Raw genomic sequence first — 19,667 nt, 5'->3', positions numbered from 1 at the left:
CAAACGAGAACTTCCCTTGAGCTTTCCTTAACTCCATCCACCTATGCGAAAAGCAATATTAATTGACAGAGACCTCTTGAAATTCACGAAACCCGATGTCTTGCTGGTTTCGAAGAAGAAGTTGTCTGTTCACTTTAAGCTTACTCCGAAGCACTGCCTACTTCACATTCTTTGCAGGTGAGGTAGAAGGTATCATCGAAGGTAGAGGTAAAAATTCTTTAAGCCCAAATCTGAAACAAGAGCTTGAAGAGTTCAACAGAAACGTTCAGCCAGGCGACACACCTGGCGTGCGCTGGCCACGGATCGGCGTCCACTGGAGCGCGCTCGGCGTCCACTGGAGCGCGCTCGGCGTCCACTGGAGCGCGCTCGCGTCCCCACTGGAGCGCGCTCGGCGTCACTGGCGCGCACGCTCGGCGTCCCACTGGCGCGCGCTTGGCGTGCACCCGCGCGCCACTGGCTTGGGCGCACGCTCTCAAAAGCTTACTGCTACTATGACTTCTTTTACGTATTTCTCGGTGGAAAGACGGACACGAGTTCAGGCGACGTTCGCCTTCTTACTTCTCACTGAAACGCATAACGAGAGAGAGAGAGAGAGGACGTGAAGCGTCCTCTTCTATAAAGCTTCTATTTAGAGGGCGCGAGTCCATCCGAAAGCTCCAACCCCTGCGCGGGGAGGACGCTTCGGAGGACGAGAAGCAATCCTTCAGGATTCGTGCACGTGCACGCACTTAGGCAGTCTGGGGATTTCATCAGAAAACTGCCGAAGGCACGCCAGATCGGTGGGGGTTCCTCGTAACCCTCCTTCGGCTTTCGACATGCTCTCTCCCTGGTTCTGGGAGTCAAGCAGAGGTCCCGGCCTAGAGGCGAAACGAGGCCGATCTGACGCACCCTCCACTACACAAGGGGTATCACTGCACTTCTGCACTTCACTTTTACTCTCTAAAGCAAGCACTTTCGATTCTAAGTTACGAATCGAAGGAGTATCAGAGAAAGGGCAATTTCTCTACAGACACTGCTTAGGGCCCGAAGGCAACACTGCAGGTTAGGAGTAACAATTACAGAAGTAGCACTTCACAGCAATGAAGGAAGGAGGCGAGCATCTTCTCGTAGACATATACATAGCCCGTAGGCCATACTACAGGGTTATGCAAAATAAAGTCTACAGGAAGGTTAGCAGGTTCACTACCCTGACTTTTGTTACTGATTAATTGCGTACATACGTCTTCCTTACGGAATTAGACATGTTTACTGATTAATTGCGTACATACGAATCATACGTCTTCTTTACGGAATAGACAAAGTCTCACACTCCTTACATGACAAATCTCAACAAAGAAGCAAGACCCATACCCCTCGTACATACCAAGTGCGAATCTACCGAAGCTTTCGGTAGCCACACCCCCCTATCTTTTGCAGACAAACCCCGTCTGAAACTAGCCTAACTAGATTCAGATATTTTATGCAAAAATGAATCAAATTCAAATCAATTTAAGATAGCGTATGCCTAGCCACAAATCCAAGTAAATAAATCAAAAGACAATTAGGATACTTAGCGGCAATGAAGTTTCCAAAATCCTAAGACGGAGGTACTGAAAACAGGTGTTTTCAGCACCGGCGACAGAAAAATTATGAATAGAAAATGGGAATGATTCCTGATACCCGCCTCCCAGCGGCGGGAATGGGTACTAACCACCTGACTCCCACTGCGTGTGTCGTAAGTGTTTAAATTTCTGTCGGATTTGGAAAAATACAGCTATATATATATCTGACAGGTAAGTTTCATGAACAAAATAACTGTGTTATTCAGTAAATATAGTATACATGACACACTTACCAAGGGTTTAAACAAATGATTTATGATAGCATAAGTGCTAGCAACTTATAGTGTGTTTTCGATGGTGTAGTAAATTCCTATATGCCACACAAAATAAATAACAATATTGCTGTGATACAATAGCAGTACACAAACAATGAAACACAATTTATGAAGTACTAGGTTTAACTTGTTTCCTTCACTTGAGCTATTGCTGCAATTTTTTCTGCTTTCATGTTTACTTTTTACCTCACTTTAATTGCTTGTACACATGTACTATATCTAGAACGTGCTGGAATAACACAAAAGTGCATACTATATTTGTTTGTGGCTTCTGCTATATTCACAATCATGTTATAAAGTGGCATAAGGGCATGTTTCATGATGTAGTGCATGTTATTATAATGGTCAATGAAGCTTAAGTAAAATAAGGCAGATTATGTAATTACTGTAGTACTACTTATAAATTTGGATACCAGGGTAAGATTCTCAAATAACTTACCTGTGTGCTATGGTTATCATTGTACATGACTTGAATGCTTCTTTTAGAGTCTTCTGTATTTTCACATCAGTTTCTGTATCTATAGCTGCAGTTGCTTCATCAAGGAATAAAATCTGAAATGTTAATGGAATTTTTTCTTATGCATTAGGAATGATCTAACTTTCTCAAAACTATTAGTCTTGTTTTACTGGGTGATTCCCACAATCATAACAATAACACAAAAAATGAAAAAATATTAGATTCTGGCAGTCACAACTATAACTTTAAATATTGTAAATTACAGTATATACTATGGCTATTTCATAAAGTGGCCATTTCATAAAGAAGACTGTGACTTCATGAGATGTGCAATGTTTAAAAAAATTCCCTCATTTTTTATTATTAATATAGCCTATATTATTAGTGTTGATTATTTTTATTATCATTGATCATAAGCTCATTTAATATTGATAATACAGTAGATACTATACATATTGATTAATGTACATTTGGACACATTTTAAGTGATTAAGGGGTCAATCATTAATTATCAATCATTACTGAATGTGTGTACAGCAGACTTTGATGGCTATGCCACTACAGCATACAGGAAACCAACAAACCTTCAATACAGACACTGCCACTCTGATGACTTGGGGAGGGGTGTCAACCTATCCAAATATTAAAAACAATATAAAATCAGTCAGTTCCTAATGAAGGATAACTCGGCATCCCCAAAAGATGTCTCTGAAGTATATGCAAATACATAGCGAATGGATGCCGTCACTTGTACATCAGGATAATGACAACTAAGCTCTTGAAGTATCTTGTACCCTACTTACAGGAAGGAACCACGTTTTATCATTACAATCCAGAGAGAGAGAGAGAGAGAGAGAGAGAGTAGAGAGAGAGAGAGAGAGAGAGAGAGAGAGAGAGAGAGAGAGAGAGAGAGAGAGAGAGAGCTGAGCCCATCATCACAACTGAGGAGGTCTCAGTGTCTTAAGATGAAAGTGAGCATCAAGATCATCTGGCATGCTTCAAACCAAAGGTTTAGCCAACCCAGTCTTCTGTTAACCCCAAACTGTCCCCACTGCCATAAATACTTGTACCTCATTAAATTTTATTTAGTCCTTACTGAACTCTGTAGCTGGCCACCTATTCATGCATCACAACTTACAAGGTAGTATTAGTAATATAAATACATATAACCTCAATATATATTTCCATGTTCTTTGAAATTAGTTATGACACCAAGTACATGCTAATGAGAAAAATTACAAATAAAGAAGACACCATAAACTGAAAGCTGTTGAAACAGCAGTTAATTTCAATAATAATGCTCTTGAAGATGAGCTCCTTCCGAATTACACCCTAGTTTGGATACATGATCCTGCCACAGGGGAAACCTGGTGTTTCACCAACTGGATGTAAAAATAAACCAAAAGAAATCAAAGGGGAATTAGAACCCTTGCAGACTTTATGATGGTCAGCCTCCCAATGTACACAAACCCACTCATAAGCAGGAGCCTAAGGATCAAGCAACAGAGGAATGAATTTATCAATATGACTTAATATGATGAAAACGGAAACAACTCTTTAACTTCATCCTCAACACCCACACTTCTTCCCAAACATTGAGAGGTAGAAGTCTTTTATGAAATCAACCAAATTCTTTAAAGACTAAGGAAGAATCAGGTTCAGGGATGCCCTCCAACCCATTCTGACTGAAATCCTCAACAACTGCAGCACCCTTTACTGGAACTTCACTTATACCAAACAAGATGAAGGACACCGACAAGGGTCTGAAGTAGAACCAAGGCATACCCAGGAAAGCCAAAACTGAAACAAGCTATGGAGATTTGGTGTGACATCAACAAGGCCATGGACAAAATTTATGCCACTAGGAATACCCTCAGACTCCCATGGGCATTGGGGAAATATCAATTCCGCACATACATATGATACTGTCAAAGCTCTTACGGAAACCCTATGCAGCCATCACTAGAAACTGACCCTAACATACAACCTTGGTTAAAAAATAACTGACCTCATCAGCCCTTAAATTTTTAACAACCAACATTAGTCTCCATATGTCAACATACATACTTTCTGCAGGAACTACAAGGCTTTCCCTGTGCAGGCACCATTACATTCATTCTCAACACCTGATCCATTTTTTGGGATTTCAGAACTGAAGCTTGCTCTGTAATTACACAAGCACTGTTTCCCAACAAAAACATTCTGTAAAACTAAAATATAAACAATAAAAAAGAACCACAATTTCTATATATACTCCTGTATCATTCGATATATCACACGATCCTTAAAATTTTCTCCCAAAATATGATTTCATAGCATACTGTTCCTCTTCCTGTGGACCGACGTGCATGCAGGTGATCTAGATGATGGAGTATCCTATCTATAATACAGTTTTATTTGGATTAGTAGTAGACGTAAAACTGACTTTGAGCCATCCAGCTGGTTATTCTTACATAGTAAGAGAAGCATTTTTGTTAGATTACACAAAGCTATCCTTAATGTAAGAGTCGATTACAAAGCTAAACTACCAATAACTGCATATTATTTCCCAGTTAGCTTTTTACAAAATGACAAATTTTTAAGTAATTTATATTTTTCCTAACATACAAACCCTCCACCTTTATATATGGGAACGTTCCACGATGGCCAAGTGCATTTCGTGCTTGGCTACCATTCCGGTGGTCCGAAGTTCGATTCTTGGCTCTGCCAACACGGAACCAGAGGAATTTATTTCTGGTGATAGACATTCATTTCTCAATACAATGTGGTTTGGATCCCACAATAAGCTGTAGGTCCCGTTGCTAGGTAACCAACTGGTTCCTAGTCACATAAAAATATATCTAATCCTTCGGGCCAGCCATAGGAGAGCTGTTAATCAGCTCAGTGGTCTGGTAAAACTAAGATATACTAACTATATATGGGAATTATCTTTCAGTTAGCTGGAAATCTGGCTGTTAAACATTTTGCAAGTGATTATGGTAAAACTTACTGAAGGTAAGGCCGGAAATACCGCTCAACTAGTCTGAGTTTGCTTAAATCTGTACAGCTTAACTTTTGGGCCAGTTAAAAGAATGAGGGGTGGAGAAAGGTGGGCCATTTATGTAAAGACCTCAGGTTTGTATGCTAGGAAAAATACAAATCACTTAAAAATTTGTCATTTGTTCCTACACAAATACAAACATTCAGTCTTTACATAAGGGAGACTTACTTTTAAAGGGAGAATCTAAGTAAATCTCTGAACTGACTGGTAGTTCGGCTCACCTGGGTACTTTCTCATGAAAGAGCCAAGGAAGGAAACCATACCTCTGATCTATTGAACAATATGTTCAAATGTCAGACTTCTGGCATTTCGAATTGGGGAAAATAATATCCTGATTCAAAAAGGTTTGGATGAACACACGGTGTCGGAGACTACAAATCTAAGAATAACCAACTGGCTTGCTCGAAGCCAGTCACTCTCTCTCCTTGCTAGAGAGAGAGAGAGAGAGAGAGAGAGAGAGAGAGAGAGAGAGAGAGAGAGAGAGAGAGAGAGAGAGAGAGAGAGAGATTTGCATCTATACTACTAATCCAAATAAAACTGCATTATAAATAAGATACTCAGTCATCACCTGCATGTATGCCAGTCCAGCATGTGACAGCTCGTTCACTGTTCCTCTGTCCACTGGAAGTGGAAAAAAGATAGGAGAAAGGGAGGATGACAGTCTCACACAAAAATCCTCGCAGCCGCACACCTTACGTGAGATACAACCTATCCCTTAGGAGCTGGGTGAACTACATGACTTGTTGAGCATCCATCACTGGATCCAAGGAAAAGAGTCCTAGGACCTATGGGCAATATCCAAAAATAAAAGGAGATGAATGTGATGTGAACGATTACATTCCATCCTAGTACTTGACCAATAGGTTCTTCCTGACCGATGACCCTGGCTTAGAGAGATTTTGCCCAAAACTCACTGATGCCATCAAGGAAGTTGCGGTACGCATTCGTATGATCATCTCCCTAGTCAAAGAAATGGCCATTGGACACCATTTCTCAGGCAATTCAAAGCTAATGAATGAGTTGTTGGCATTGGGTATAAAGCCCAGTTTATGGAGGCAACATATGTGTCATACTGTCATTGGTGCCACAAGACCATAAAAGGAGAATGAGCCACCTCACTGATCACCTTCGAAACATGTAGAATGAGCAGGCAACTTCAAGAAAGCAAGAAAAGAAGGACTACGATCAAGCTTCTTTGGAGGCTGAACGAATTCCAGAAGTCCAGGTGACAAGATCAACTGTCCTTATCTCCTGATTTCATCTTGCTTGTGATGTCTGGTTGGCCACTGTACTGAATATACTTCTGTCTGCTTGTCTACTTGCCCTGCCCCAAGTAGATTAAAGGACACTAACCAAGGCACTATCATGTTGTTGCAATCACACAGGAATATCTATCTTGGATCCTGAGACTCTTGAAAGACTAACAAGAACTGTGTTTAAGTTCTGAAAGACTAATAAGAACTGTGTTTTAGTTCCATGAAAGGAAGTATAAGTGCTTGCTACCTTGATCAATGTTCCAAAGAATCAAAATCCTCTGGAGGAGGGTAGTGTAACCAAGGCACTAAATTGGTGTTTTTGCTATTAAGAGAGTTAAGGGAGTGCCCATTCAGACACTGAAACTCCTAAAGCTGCCAGCAAGAGCCACAAATTATTCTCTACTTGAGTTGTGGATCAACTGGTAATTACAGCTTAATCCTCTAATGTCATGTACTCTTGTATGCACAGTATCAGAAGTAGATGCTGATGAGGAGGAGGAGTAGGCATGCTTAATCACTTCATGTAGCCAAAAAGAAATTTTATTCCTGGACACTGTTATTGTACACTAACCCTACTGACCGAACTTGTATGTCATATATCCCTCATCCTGGAATGTGTCTGGTTGACAGCTGTGCCGAGTGTGCTACTGTAAACCCATGTACAGCACAATCAATAGAATGAACACCATCAATAGAGGAGATAATAGGGCACTAGCCCCCTATGCAAATCTTTATACGATTCAACCTTACTCACCAAACATGTGGCTTGCCTAAGAATTCATAACTGTTTTGTATAACAAAAACTTACAACTATATGCAAAACACTGGAAAAAATAGCAGAAAGTATTGATATGAACAAGCAAATTGAGAAACAGCCATATGTCAATGTTAGCTATCATAACTAACATCAAGAAACAGTGGTTCACATGTTCACTGTGAGTTGCATTACAGTTGACTTGCTTAAAATTTGCTAATTTTCTGTGGTCATTTCCATAAATGAAAATAAATAAAATTTCTGTTTGGCCTTCATGCAATGGAGAAGAAAGTGTAAGAAAAGTATACCACTAAATTTAAGGTTGCAGCTGTGGCTGAAGAAATTAATAATGCGCAGGCTGCAAAACATTTTGGAAGATGCAAATGCAATGAACAGGTTAAAATTTTAGTTCTGAAAAGTCACATGATTCAAGAGTATATATATATTGTAAACAAATTTTCACACTAAATGGGACTATAGATGGCATTACATTTAATAACCTTAATTCCTTGTGATGACACTTTACCCACCACAGACAAAATTTGATTGTGGAGCTTTTTGGTTTTTAGAATTTTGGATGGAGGCTTGTAAACCTGTACTGTATTAGATGTTGAGAGCCTCTTTACCGATGTTTCTAAAATTTTATCTGCTGAGTTCTATATACACACTGTTAAGGAGAGGGTCTCCAGCAGAGCCCCTCTGCAACCTAATACAATTATTATGCAGATATAGAAACCCTACATACATCCTTTGAGGACAGCTCTGGATTTAATTTTACCTGTAAGTGAAGTGCAGCTGATGTCTTCTCTTTTTTGGATATCTGGATGCAGCAGACTCGGGTGGAAAATGGCACTATATTTTACAATAAACCAAAGAACCTGGGTCTTTGTCTCAAAAACTCTGTGCATACCCAGACCAATATTGTGATAGAAACCTTTGTTCTTTGATCACAACTCACTAATCTATAATGGAAGTTCACCAATACCACCATCTGGATCAAGATGGCACCAAAGTTACGCATTAATAATGGCTTCCCAAATAAATTGTTGACCAATATACCAGATTTACCTTTAAAAGTAGCACACCAATAAAAGTCCAGCAATGAAGAAAAAAACTGCACCATCAACATCTACAACTGAAGCTAAAAGAAACAAATATATCAAGACTTAAAAGGCCATGATGATTACAAAAGGAAACATCACTTCAAGAATACTGGCATGAGAGAATGCTATGTAATTTCCTTGAAACTGAACCTCCCAAGTCTCAATATCTCAATATAAGCCGGCTACTTCAGATAGCAAAATTCTTGTCTTGGCAAGCTGTTCGTATCAGAGCAGGGCATGAATTACTCAGCGCTTGGCCTTTGGCCTAAATTCCATATTTCATTCTACTTTATACAGGAGTTATTGACTGGGTCAGTGTGCATCTTGTTTTCCTATTACTATAGTACTTTATCATTAATGTCCAGCCTCTGGGTTGTCTAGATGATTCTTTGGATCCTTGCTCCATTCAACCTTTTTCAATATGGCAAGGAATGACAAACTTCAGTCCTTCCTATGTCCTGTCTTCAATCTAAAAAGGTACATTTTTGCCATCATTTTTATTAAACTCTACTGCCAACACTGTATTCATTAACTCCTCAAATCATCACAATATTTCTATGAGCATTGGAAGCCTCTAACTGAAAAGCTATTAAATAGTTTGTCTCTGTCAGCATTATAACCTACTAACTTTGAAAAGATATTAAGTATTCCTTTTTGATCAGATCAAGATGAGAGTTTTGCTCTCATCGAAATAAATTTTCAAGAAGTCCAAGCTCTAGGTATGTTAACCAAGTTAAAAAATTGATTTTCTAATTTAAGGGAGGCTACAATACTGCTTTAAAGCATCATGAAGTAGAGTCTTGCCTTTTCTGACATGCAGTATAGGATTTGCGTCTTGAGTACATACTTTCTTTAGGTATAAGTTGAGGAATCTTCAAGTTATTCTCGTTCCTATCTGAGGCAACATTAATCTTGCAGTTATTATACCATACCATACATAACATACCTATTTCTTTAAGTTAGCAAGGTCATCTTTTTGCTAAATATTTATATGGAAACCAACTACTGTCCAAAGCATAAAGGTTGTCTATAAGTATTAGTTTTATATACAAAAAATATTTCAATCTGGGGAAAAATAACTAGCTGGCTGATAATGGAATCTTTAGTCTGTTACCAACATAAGTAATTCAGACTAAGAATTCTGTATTAAATAATGAACTAACAGTATGCAGACAAAAGGGAACAATAGATTTCTTATGAAACACTTGTAATAAAAAACTGGACATAATTCCAAATCAACAAAATGCAACAATGATAATTACTGCCCTGGTACAATCACAATCTATGTTACATAATACAAACCTTGCTGTTCCTGAGCAAAGCCCTTGCCATGCATAATAGCTGCCTTTCACCCACAGAAAAGTTTTCTCCATTTTCAATTACAGGTGCATTCAGTTTTAAATCCAAGTTTGAAATCCGTTCCTTCATGTGAGTTTGTTCCAGTGCTGACCAAATTTTTTCATCTGAGTGATTGTCAAAGGGATCAAGATTATACCTGTAAAAAAAGTACATATATAGGTATGTACAGATATATGTGTATATATTATATATACATATATACATACATATGTGTGTGTGTGTGACCCTCATAAAACAGGATCATTCCTTGATATTGATGTTAAAATTATTAGTAAGTTACTAAATAAAGTTTAAAATATAAGAAATTTTAATTTTCAAATATAGCTAAGAATGCCTGCTTTTTACTCGAATATACCATTTAATCTGACTTATTGAGAAATACAGAGTATGCTTACAATTTTCAAGATTTGCAAATATTTGTTTGAATAGTGAATATTTTATCTACAACTGTCAATTACTTTTTAATAAATGAGTAAATAATAAATAGCTAACATAGATTATTTAAAACTAATTAATAAGTTTGAATACCAGAAACTTTACAAGAATGTCTAATTAAGGTCTCTAGTAGTATATATACTACAGTATTAAAAAAGTCTCTCAAATTTATAGTATATATGTACATATTGAATGTAAATTATTTTTATTCAGTTTGTATCCTGAAGCATACAAAACAGTAATGGTTATGATAGTGGTATTTAATTATTTATACATTCTTTAACAAAAATTTAATCAATTTTATTTATTAAATTGTATATTGTAAAGCATGTATAAAAAATTTAGTCATATTTTATAATTTCAAGTGCTCTCTCTCTCTCTCTCTCTCTCTCTCTCTCTCTCTCTCTCTCTTCTTTATATCTCGCTCTCTCCTCTCTCTCCTTACATCTCTCTCTCTCTCTTTCCTGTCTCATTAACATAAAAACATGAAACCAAACAAGCTCTGACAAGTCATGGCTACCTGGGCTCTAGCTCTCTTCCCAGCCAGAGAAACAGCTTCCCAGCTCCATCCACCTAACAAAAAACTTCTTCTCATGTTCCTAAAACTACCTTACTGCGCCTCCTCTCTGATGGTGCCTAGACATCCGACGCCCACTGCCAGTCCCCCCCACCCCCCCACCCCCTGCAAACTTCTTGAGGCCTCCCTGACCCCAAAAACCCTTTCTCAATCACTTTGATTGTAGGCAGTGTTACTAACATATTATTAGGTTGTGCAGCATTACCAACCATCAAAGGCAGTTTTTTCAAATTTTATGAAATTCATACAAATCAAGTATCCATGGGGCCTTGGTCCAAGTATGCCTAATAATGGTGATCCAGATGATTGAGGGATTACTATATACGGTATACAGTCACCCTCGTATCTGTAGGGCATGTGTACCAGTCCTCCCTCCCCTCTTGCATAGTTAAAATCTGCAAATACTTAGAACCCCCATAAACACACTTATAACTGCCTATCTTGAAAGTTCAAATACCAAATGTATACCTTAAATAATATCCTACATCAAAAATACTTTAAATTATTATCCTACGACTGTATTAATCTTTGGAATTATATTATTAATATCACTGCAAAGTCATCTTAATCATTAATCACTTTAAAGATGTATACATTACATACTTCTAACCCTTCCATCTAAAACAGAGGAGAGAGAGAGAGAGAGAGAGAGAGAGAGAGAGAGAGAGAGAGAGAGAGAGAGACGGAGAGACCCATTAAGAGATAGAGAAGAGAGAGAGAGAGAGAGAGAGAGAGAGAGAGAGTTTATCTCTTTAATCTCTTAGGAATGTTAATCTAGAGTGGATACCCCTTATTCGCGTTCTCATCATTTGCGGACTCGCATGCTTGTGGATTTCTCTATGGACCCTATCTACCCATCATTCACAGGAAATTAGCGTGTTCGCTATATTTTTGTATGAGAAATATCCACAAATTACTGTATTTTCTTATCAGTTTCATGATTCCATGCACATTTTGTGATAAAACTATTAAAAAAAACAGGTACAAGCATTTTAATGGGTTTTTCTTGAGTTTGAATGAAGAAAATAGACAATTTTAAGCATTTTTAGAGGGGTTCTAAATATCTGTGGATTCTAGCTATTTGGGGGGTCTGGAATGCATCCCCTGTGAATATGGGGGTCCACTGTATTTCTCTTTATTAGTGACTGATAGAAAATCATATGCTTGTTTTTTCTATTTCAAAGATGTATTACCTTTACTAGCATTTTCAAAACACTATGAACACACACACACACAAACAGTGTGCATATGTGTTAATGTCAAGTGGTTAAAAAACCCACATTAGCAGTAGTATGTATCTTTTTCTGAGAGAGAGAGAGAGAGAGAGAGAAAGAGAGAGAGAGAGAGAGAAGAGAGAGAGAGAGAGAGAGAGAGAGAGAATTTTTCAGTATATCCTTTGACTGCCAAGTTAGCAACAGTGACCATCCAACCCCACCTCTCAAGTTCTTGACATTTCTGACAGGCTTACCCTACCCCCCCCCCCCCCCCTCTCTCTCCACCTCTCTCAGCATAAGATGAGGGATGATAAGTACAGTGGACCCCCTGTACAGGCAGTCCCCGGTTAATGGTTTTCGGCAGACTTGGTTATCAGTGATCCGATTTTATGGTGCTCGTTTAGCACCGTGAAATAAGTGATATATAGCGCGATAAGAAGCCGAGTTCCGGTTATTGGAGCCATAAGGTTTTATGGCACCATAACATATCTAACAGAGGTGCCATAATGGTGCTTATGGTGCAAATAACCGGTTAACAGCACCAAAAGTGCCATTATGGCGCCACAAGTCGCCGCGTTTCGGTTAATGACAGTTTTTGCTAATCGGAACCCCCACCGATAACCAGGGACAGCCTGTACTTGCATTCTCAAGATTCCTGGACTCACTTATTCGCGGATTTTGCAATGGACCACATCTACTCATTATTTTAGTGGAGTTTTCTTGAGTTTGAACTAACAAAATAGGCAGGGCTTGGAGTTTTTATAGAGGTTATAAGTATTGGCAAATTCTACCTATTCACGGGGGTCTGGAACGCATCCCTGCGAATACAAGGTCCACAGTATTAATTAAAAATTCTACATAATTTATTCCCTTCGAATACAAGGTCCACAGTATTAATTAAAAATTCTACATAATTTATTAATTTATAAACTAAATTCTTACTAATTCCCTATAGTATTTTCTTTAATGAATTGCTATTATTGCTGTTTATAATAATATACTTGAAAATTTTTAAATAATTTATTTATCATACAAAAAAAGTAAAAGAGAGAGAGAGAGAGAATTATGGTTTTATATTTATTAATGTAATTTAATCTTATCAAACTTAAAACAGTATTAACCCTTAAACGCCGAGCCGCTATTTACGCAAGTGTCAGTCGTATGCCGGCGGCGTTTGGGAGTTAGCGCCAAAGCAGAAAAAAAGTTTAAAAAAAAAAATCACAGCACACTTAGTTTTTTTTAAGATTAAGAGTTCATTTTTAGCTCCATTTTTTGTCATTGCCTGAAGTTTAGTATGCAACCATCAGAAATGAAAACAAATATCATTATCATGTATAAATATTGGAATATATGACAGCGCAAAAAAAATTTTCATATATAATTGTATACAAATCGCACTGTGAGCAAAACGGTTAAAGCTAATGATTTAATTTTTTTTCATTGTATTGTACACTAAATTGCAATGATTTTGGTACATAACAAATTGTAAAAAGATCAAAGCAGCACAGAGAAAATATCACAAAAGGATGCATGAATTTGTAACGTGTGGACATAAAAAAAGTTTCATTTAGAAAATTCACCATAAATAGAAATATTATGCTAGAGACTTCCCGTGTGTTGCATAATGAATGTAATTCATTGAATATCACTAGAATGTAAGTGTTTTAGCTTACAATTACAGTTAAAGTTGATCGAAGTCGAATTTTTTCTATTTATCGAGATTTATATGAAAATATTTCAAAACTGATAAAAGCTAAAACCATGAGTTATTTTAGGTTGTATTCTACATGAAATTGCACACATTTTCATATATAAAACTTAATGTAACGGCTAATATAAAACGGTGCAAACATTACGACAAAGTGACAAAAGAATTTCTGAGATTTTTGGCCGAGTTACCGCGTGTGGATGTAAAAAAAGGGTTTTTTCAAAATTCACAATAAATAGAAATATTGTACTAGAGACTTCCCGTTTGTTGCAAAATGAAGGTAAATGATTGAATATTACTAGAATGTAAGAGTTTTATCTTACAATTGCATTTTTTGACCATTTTGGTCGAGTTAAAGTTGACCAATGGTTGAAATTTTAGCACATCGTGATTTTTATGAAAATATTTTAAAACTGATAAAAATGAAAACTATGAGTTATTTTATGTTGTATTCTACATGAAATTGCACACATATTCATATATAAAACTTAATGTAACAGCTAATATAAAACGGTGCAAACATTACGACAATCGGATGAAAAAATTTATTTTTGTTCATGAAACTTACCTGTCAGATATATATATAGCTGTATTTTCTGAAGTCCGACAGAATTTTAAAAACTTCCGACACACGCAGTGGTCGGCCAGGTGGTTAGTACCCATTCCCGCCGCTGGGAGGCGGGTATCAGGAACCATTCCCATTTTCTATTCATAATTTTTCTGTCGCTGGCGCTGAAAACACCTGTTTTCAGTACCTCCGTCTTAGGATTTTGGAAACTTCATTGCCGCTAAGTATCCTAATTGTCTTTTGATTTATTTACTTGGATTTGTGGGATTTGTGGCTAGGCATACGCTATCTTAAATTGATTTGAATTTGATTCATTTTTGCATAAAATATCTGAATCTAGTTAGGCTAGTTTCAGACGGGGTTGTCTGCAAAGATAGGGTGTGGCTACCGAAAGCTTCGGTAGATTCGCACTTGGTATGTACGAGGGGTATGGGTCTTGCTTCTTTGTTGAGATTTGTCATGTAAGGAGTGTGAGACTTTGTCTATTCCGTAAGGAAGACATATGATTCGTATGTACGCAATTAATCAGTAAACATGTCTAATTCCGTAAGGAAGACGTATGATTCGTATTTACGCAATTTAATCAAGAACAAAAAAGTCAGGGTAGTGAACCTGCTAACCTTCCTGTAGACTTTATTTTGCCTAACCCTGTAGTATGGCCTACGGGCTATGAATATGTCTACGAGAGGTGCTTCGCTCTCCTTCATTGCTGTGAAGTGCTACTTCTGTAATTGTTACTCCTAACCCTGCAGTGTTGCCTTCGGGCCCTAAGCAGTGTCTGTAGAGGAATTGCCCTTTCTCTGATACTCTTTCGAGGCGTAACTTAGAATCGTAAGTGCTTGCTTTAGAGAGTAAAAGTGAAGTGCAGAAGTGCAGTGATGCCCCTTGTGTAGTGGAGGGTGCGTCAGATCGGCCTCGTTTTCGCCTACTAGGCCGGGACCTCTGCTTGACTCCCGCCCAGGACCCGGGGAGGGAGCATGTCGAAAGCCTAAGGAGGGTTACAAGGAACCCCCACCGATCTGGCGTGCCTTCGGCAGTTTCTGATGAAAATCCCCAGACTGCCAAAGTGCGTGGCGTGCACGAATCCTGAAAGATTGCTTCTCGTCCTCGAAGCGTCCTCCCCATGCAGGGGTTGGAGCTTTCGGAAGGACTCGCGCCCTCTAAATAGAAGCTTTATAGAAGAGGACGCTTCACGTCCTCTCTCTCTCTCTCTCGTTATGCGTTTCAGTGAGAAGTAAGAAGGCGAACGTCGCCTGAACTCGTGTCCGTCTTTCCACCGAGAAATACGTAAAAGAAGTCATAGTAGCAGGAAGCTTTTGAGAGCGGACGCCTGGGACGCTCGGAGGACTCCAGGCGCGCGCGGGTGCACGCCAAGCGCGAGCCAGTGGACGCCGAGCGCGCTCCAGTGGACGCCAGATCAGCGCGCCAGGGACAAGTGGGAGCCCAGAGCTGGGCACCAGCGCACGCCAGGTGTGTCGCCTGGCTGAACGTTTCTGTTGAACTCTTCAAGCTCTTGTTTCAGATTTGGGCCTAAAGAATTTTTACCTCTACCTCCGGTGATACCTTCTACCTCACTGCAAAGAATGTGAAGTAGGCAGTGCTTCGGAGGAAGTTTAAAGTGAACAGACAACTTCTTCTTCGAAACCCAGCAAGACATCGGGTTTCGTGAATTCAAGAGGTCTCTGTCAATTAATATTGCTTTTCGCATAGGTGGATGGAGTTAAGGAAAGCTCAAGGGAAGATCTCGTTTGCTCTACCGCAACCTTTGCCATTCTGCCAATAAATTTAAGTTGCCACTACCGCAGTCAAGACTTTGCGATAAGGCAGTTACGGGTTATGTAAGGCTCGATGTCCTGCACGTCAGGACTCTCGGCAACGTTCAGTGGGATTCTTGCAAAGGCACTCATCAAAAGGACGCTCTTCAGGAAAGCGCAAGACAGGACTTCCTTTGCCATACTGCCAATAAATTTTAAGCTTTAGCAGGCATTAGTTGTGATACGGGAGAGGAAGCTGGTTGGAGAGTTTCTTCCTCTTCCCAGGATAATTTTTGCAAGCTTTTTAGCCCATCTGAAAGGGTTTTTCAGATGATAGATTTTGTTAGTTTCTAGTCTGTGGGACTACGCTGCCGAATTGAACATCGTCGTTCTACCTGCCGTAAGCCCAGTCTCTTAACAGGATTCTTGCCCCTTCCTTGTTTGAGACGGGAATCGGAAAAATTAAATGCTTGACTCCCTGGATTACGTTTTGTCAATTCAGTGACTTTCCCCCATTGACAATATACTTTCGTTTTGTCAAGTAAGTGGGTATCCCCTCATTGACAAAATATCTCTTTGTCCCGTAAATGGGTTAGTTCTCATTGACAAACATCTCATTAACTTGATATTGCGTAAGCGAATAAGCTCTTATTGACAAGATTCGAAGAGCTCTCATTCGTCATTCGCAGACTCGTACAAGAAATGACTTGTAGACTACGTCAATGAACGCTTATGTCCAATAACATAAGAAAGCTTGAGCTGACTGCTTCGATTCTCTTAAGTTTTGTTCATGAAACTTGCCTGTCAGATATGTATGTAGCTGTATTTCCGAATTCAGCTATATATATTTTCTGTCAGGTTTACGTATGAACAAACTTTGTGATATAATTTCATATTTTGCCTTGCGTTATTTTACTTCTGGTTGGTTTCAAGTCATATACGCTTGCTGTAGTTACCTCTTCGGATGGCAACCGAGAGGTCTATTGTCTATTTTAAGGACATTTAATCGTTACTCCCTGCAGCCTTCCAGGAGTTTCCGATTTATCTTTTACCGTTGTATGGTAGTGTTCTGACGACACAAACGCATCTATATATTTAGCGTTTTCTGTTTCGCTTAAATATACCAGCTTGAGAGTCTTTCTGCTCAAAAAATAACGAACCTATTTCTTCGTAGAATAGGGTAGCTGGCAACCCAGACATAAAGTTAAGTGACGACGTTCGTAAGCTGCTGGCTGCTGCTGTCACGCTGTGTCTGTCCTCCAGTCCAACCGAGCCGAGTCAACAGATCGGGCGCTGTCATGCGCTGTATGGTTACGTCTCTCTCTCCTGCGGGATTGTACTGACTAACCGTATCTCTGGGCTGGCGGTTACGTCTCTCCTGCGGGATGACTGACTAACGGTATCTCTGTCCTACAATCACGGACTTTAGCCTAAGATTGAGGGGATTTCTTACGTGAATGAATAAACGTTGCATTCGTTTTGCCTTACTATGTTTCAACAGAGTTTATCTCTTAATCCTTTCGGTGCTCGTTACCGCACGGTATAGAACTACGAGTCTACCGCAACATTGCACTTTTATATGCTCTCCTGCTTAGGCAAAGCGCAGCCTTATTAGGGAAGTAAGCATACTCGGGGAGGGAATGGATGAGCTTGCTGGGGACCATTTCCTTCCTGAAGAAGTTTGTTTCCCCGAATATACTGCAATTCAGACCACAGTTTTTTCCTACCGGGAAACTGAAATATTATTCAAGATCTAGGAATGATTCTGAACATCTCTCAGTGCGTTTATCACCTGAGGTGATAGAAAGAAGGTGCCTGACATCTGGATAGGATTTCAGATGTCCTGGATCTTAATCTGAAAGAAGTAAAAGCGATTCGGTAGTCCCTCCAGTCCTCGTAACGAGTTTTGGGAACCAGTGGTCCAGATCAACTCTGATATTCCACAGCTCTCTCATATCTTAAGAAGTATCTTCTCTCGGTCCCTGTTCGAGTTTACGAGAAAGCCTATTATAACAACAGGCGTAGAATGTAACGATCCTCTAGAGGTTCGTTACAGGATTGCAAAAGTCCGTACGAATCGTCTCGATCGACGGCAGCAACTATTGACTTCCGAGTGGAATCTTTCTTAGAAGTAAGTTGAGAGTTGTGGAGACTTTAGGGACGCCCTTTCATTCTTCTCTTCGATATGTTGAGGAAGAAGAGGCTTCTTCTTCTCTGCTCCCTTATTCTCGATCCGGGATCGGTACCATTAAACGCCATCCTATGATATTGAACGGGGATGGATATTTAGTCTCTTTTCCCCTTTTTCAATCGCTTAGGAAATGTAATAAGAGGATTTATGACGTCACAGGGAGCGACAATGACGCTGATCGCCCATGTTGGCCTTCAGGATCCTGGATTCACAGAGGTCACATTCTTCCTAGTTCACTTTCCAAGGACCTTTTCCGAGAGAGTCGGTCTACTCTAACTCGAAAGGTACCTATAACCTCTCCGCTCTGAGTCTGACTACGTTCAGGCTATCGAGATGTTGACAGGAATAAGATTACCGTCTTCCATTTCCGTCTGAAGAATGGGATAAGCTGGCAGTCACAACTATTAAAGAATACGCAAAATATGGTTGTTGACGGCCTTTGGGCTCCGAGGATTTTGCGTCTGTCGAACAACAAAGCCCTTCACGATCTTGAGTTCTGTGGAATCTCGAACCTCGCTCACCATCTACTTTTTGTCTCACCTGTTTTCTCGTGGAGTCAGACACTCGTGCGAGATCAGGCGACATATAGTAGCCCTGAGTTTCTTGTTGACGAAGTCGGTTGCGTTTATACACCCCCCCAATGATCGTGTACATGAGACCAGGTTGGACTGTCAGGCATTCTTCCTTCGGGACTGAATCGCCTTTTTGCTCCTCGCTCCTTTCTCTGGCACCAGAAGCTCGAGTCAGGAGTTGATTCGCTGACGACGTTGGGTTGCGTTGATACACCCCCAAGGTTTTGCTTAGATTGAATCGCCCAGGCAGTCCAGACACTCATCCTTCAGCGAAGAATAGTGCCTTATGGTCTTCAGGGTACAGCCTTGCTGTCCTTGATTCGTCTGACTGGTCAACTGGTCGGTCACCTGACTTTAGTACAGACGGACTGACTGTGCATGTCCAGATCGAAGCTTTCAATATGGAACTTAGACGTAGTCTGAAGTTCTTGATGTCAAAGCATTCGAACCTCTCCTACCTGTTAACTTCTTGCATGTGATCAGGAAGGCCTTCTTCTAACCACCCTAGATACGACAAAGAGAAGGGTAATGAGATTTTAAGCCATCGTCACAAGTTTTGGCTTTAGAGAACACAAGGCGGTGTGCTCTCTAAGCCTTCCGTTGTGGCCTAAGAATGGTAACCCGTTTTGTCCTTGGGCCAGGAGCTTGGAAGCAAGGATGGCACAAGTTAGTGGGCAGGAGCCAGAGAGAGTCCTGTGCCCTGTCGGGTCTCTCAAGTTTTATCTACATAAAACTCAAGAAAGTCGAAGTGCATTCGTTGGGCAATCTGCAGTGTTCCGAAAAAAAAGACCAGACTTGCCCAT

General features: G+C 39.7%; 1 protein-coding gene across 10 annotated transcripts in view; it reads right to left on the bottom strand.

Annotated features, from left to right (window-relative positions):
* LOC135211019 (ATP-binding cassette sub-family C member 5-like) overlaps positions 1 to 19,667 on the bottom strand; it is an 818,851-nt gene that overhangs the window by 17,291 nt on the left and 781,893 nt on the right. For all 10 annotated transcript variants that reach the window (XM_064244042.1, XM_064244046.1, XM_064244047.1 and 7 more), the window contains 2 exons: positions 9,789 to 9,981; positions 2,316 to 2,428 (listed from right to left, as the gene is read on the bottom strand). In XM_064244042.1, coding sequence (XP_064100112.1) covers positions 2,316 to 2,428; positions 9,789 to 9,981 — 306 coding nt within the window. The remainder of the gene's footprint in view (positions 1 to 2,315; positions 2,429 to 9,788; positions 9,982 to 19,667) is intronic.

This window comes from Macrobrachium nipponense, chromosome 4 (genome assembly GCF_015104395.2).
Source record: "Macrobrachium nipponense isolate FS-2020 chromosome 4, ASM1510439v2, whole genome shotgun sequence".
Classification (NCBI taxonomy): Eukaryota; Metazoa; Arthropoda; class Malacostraca; order Decapoda; family Palaemonidae; genus Macrobrachium; species Macrobrachium nipponense.
The sequence above is the reverse complement of the archived record's forward strand: the minus strand, read 5'-3'. Positions and strand labels throughout refer to the sequence as shown.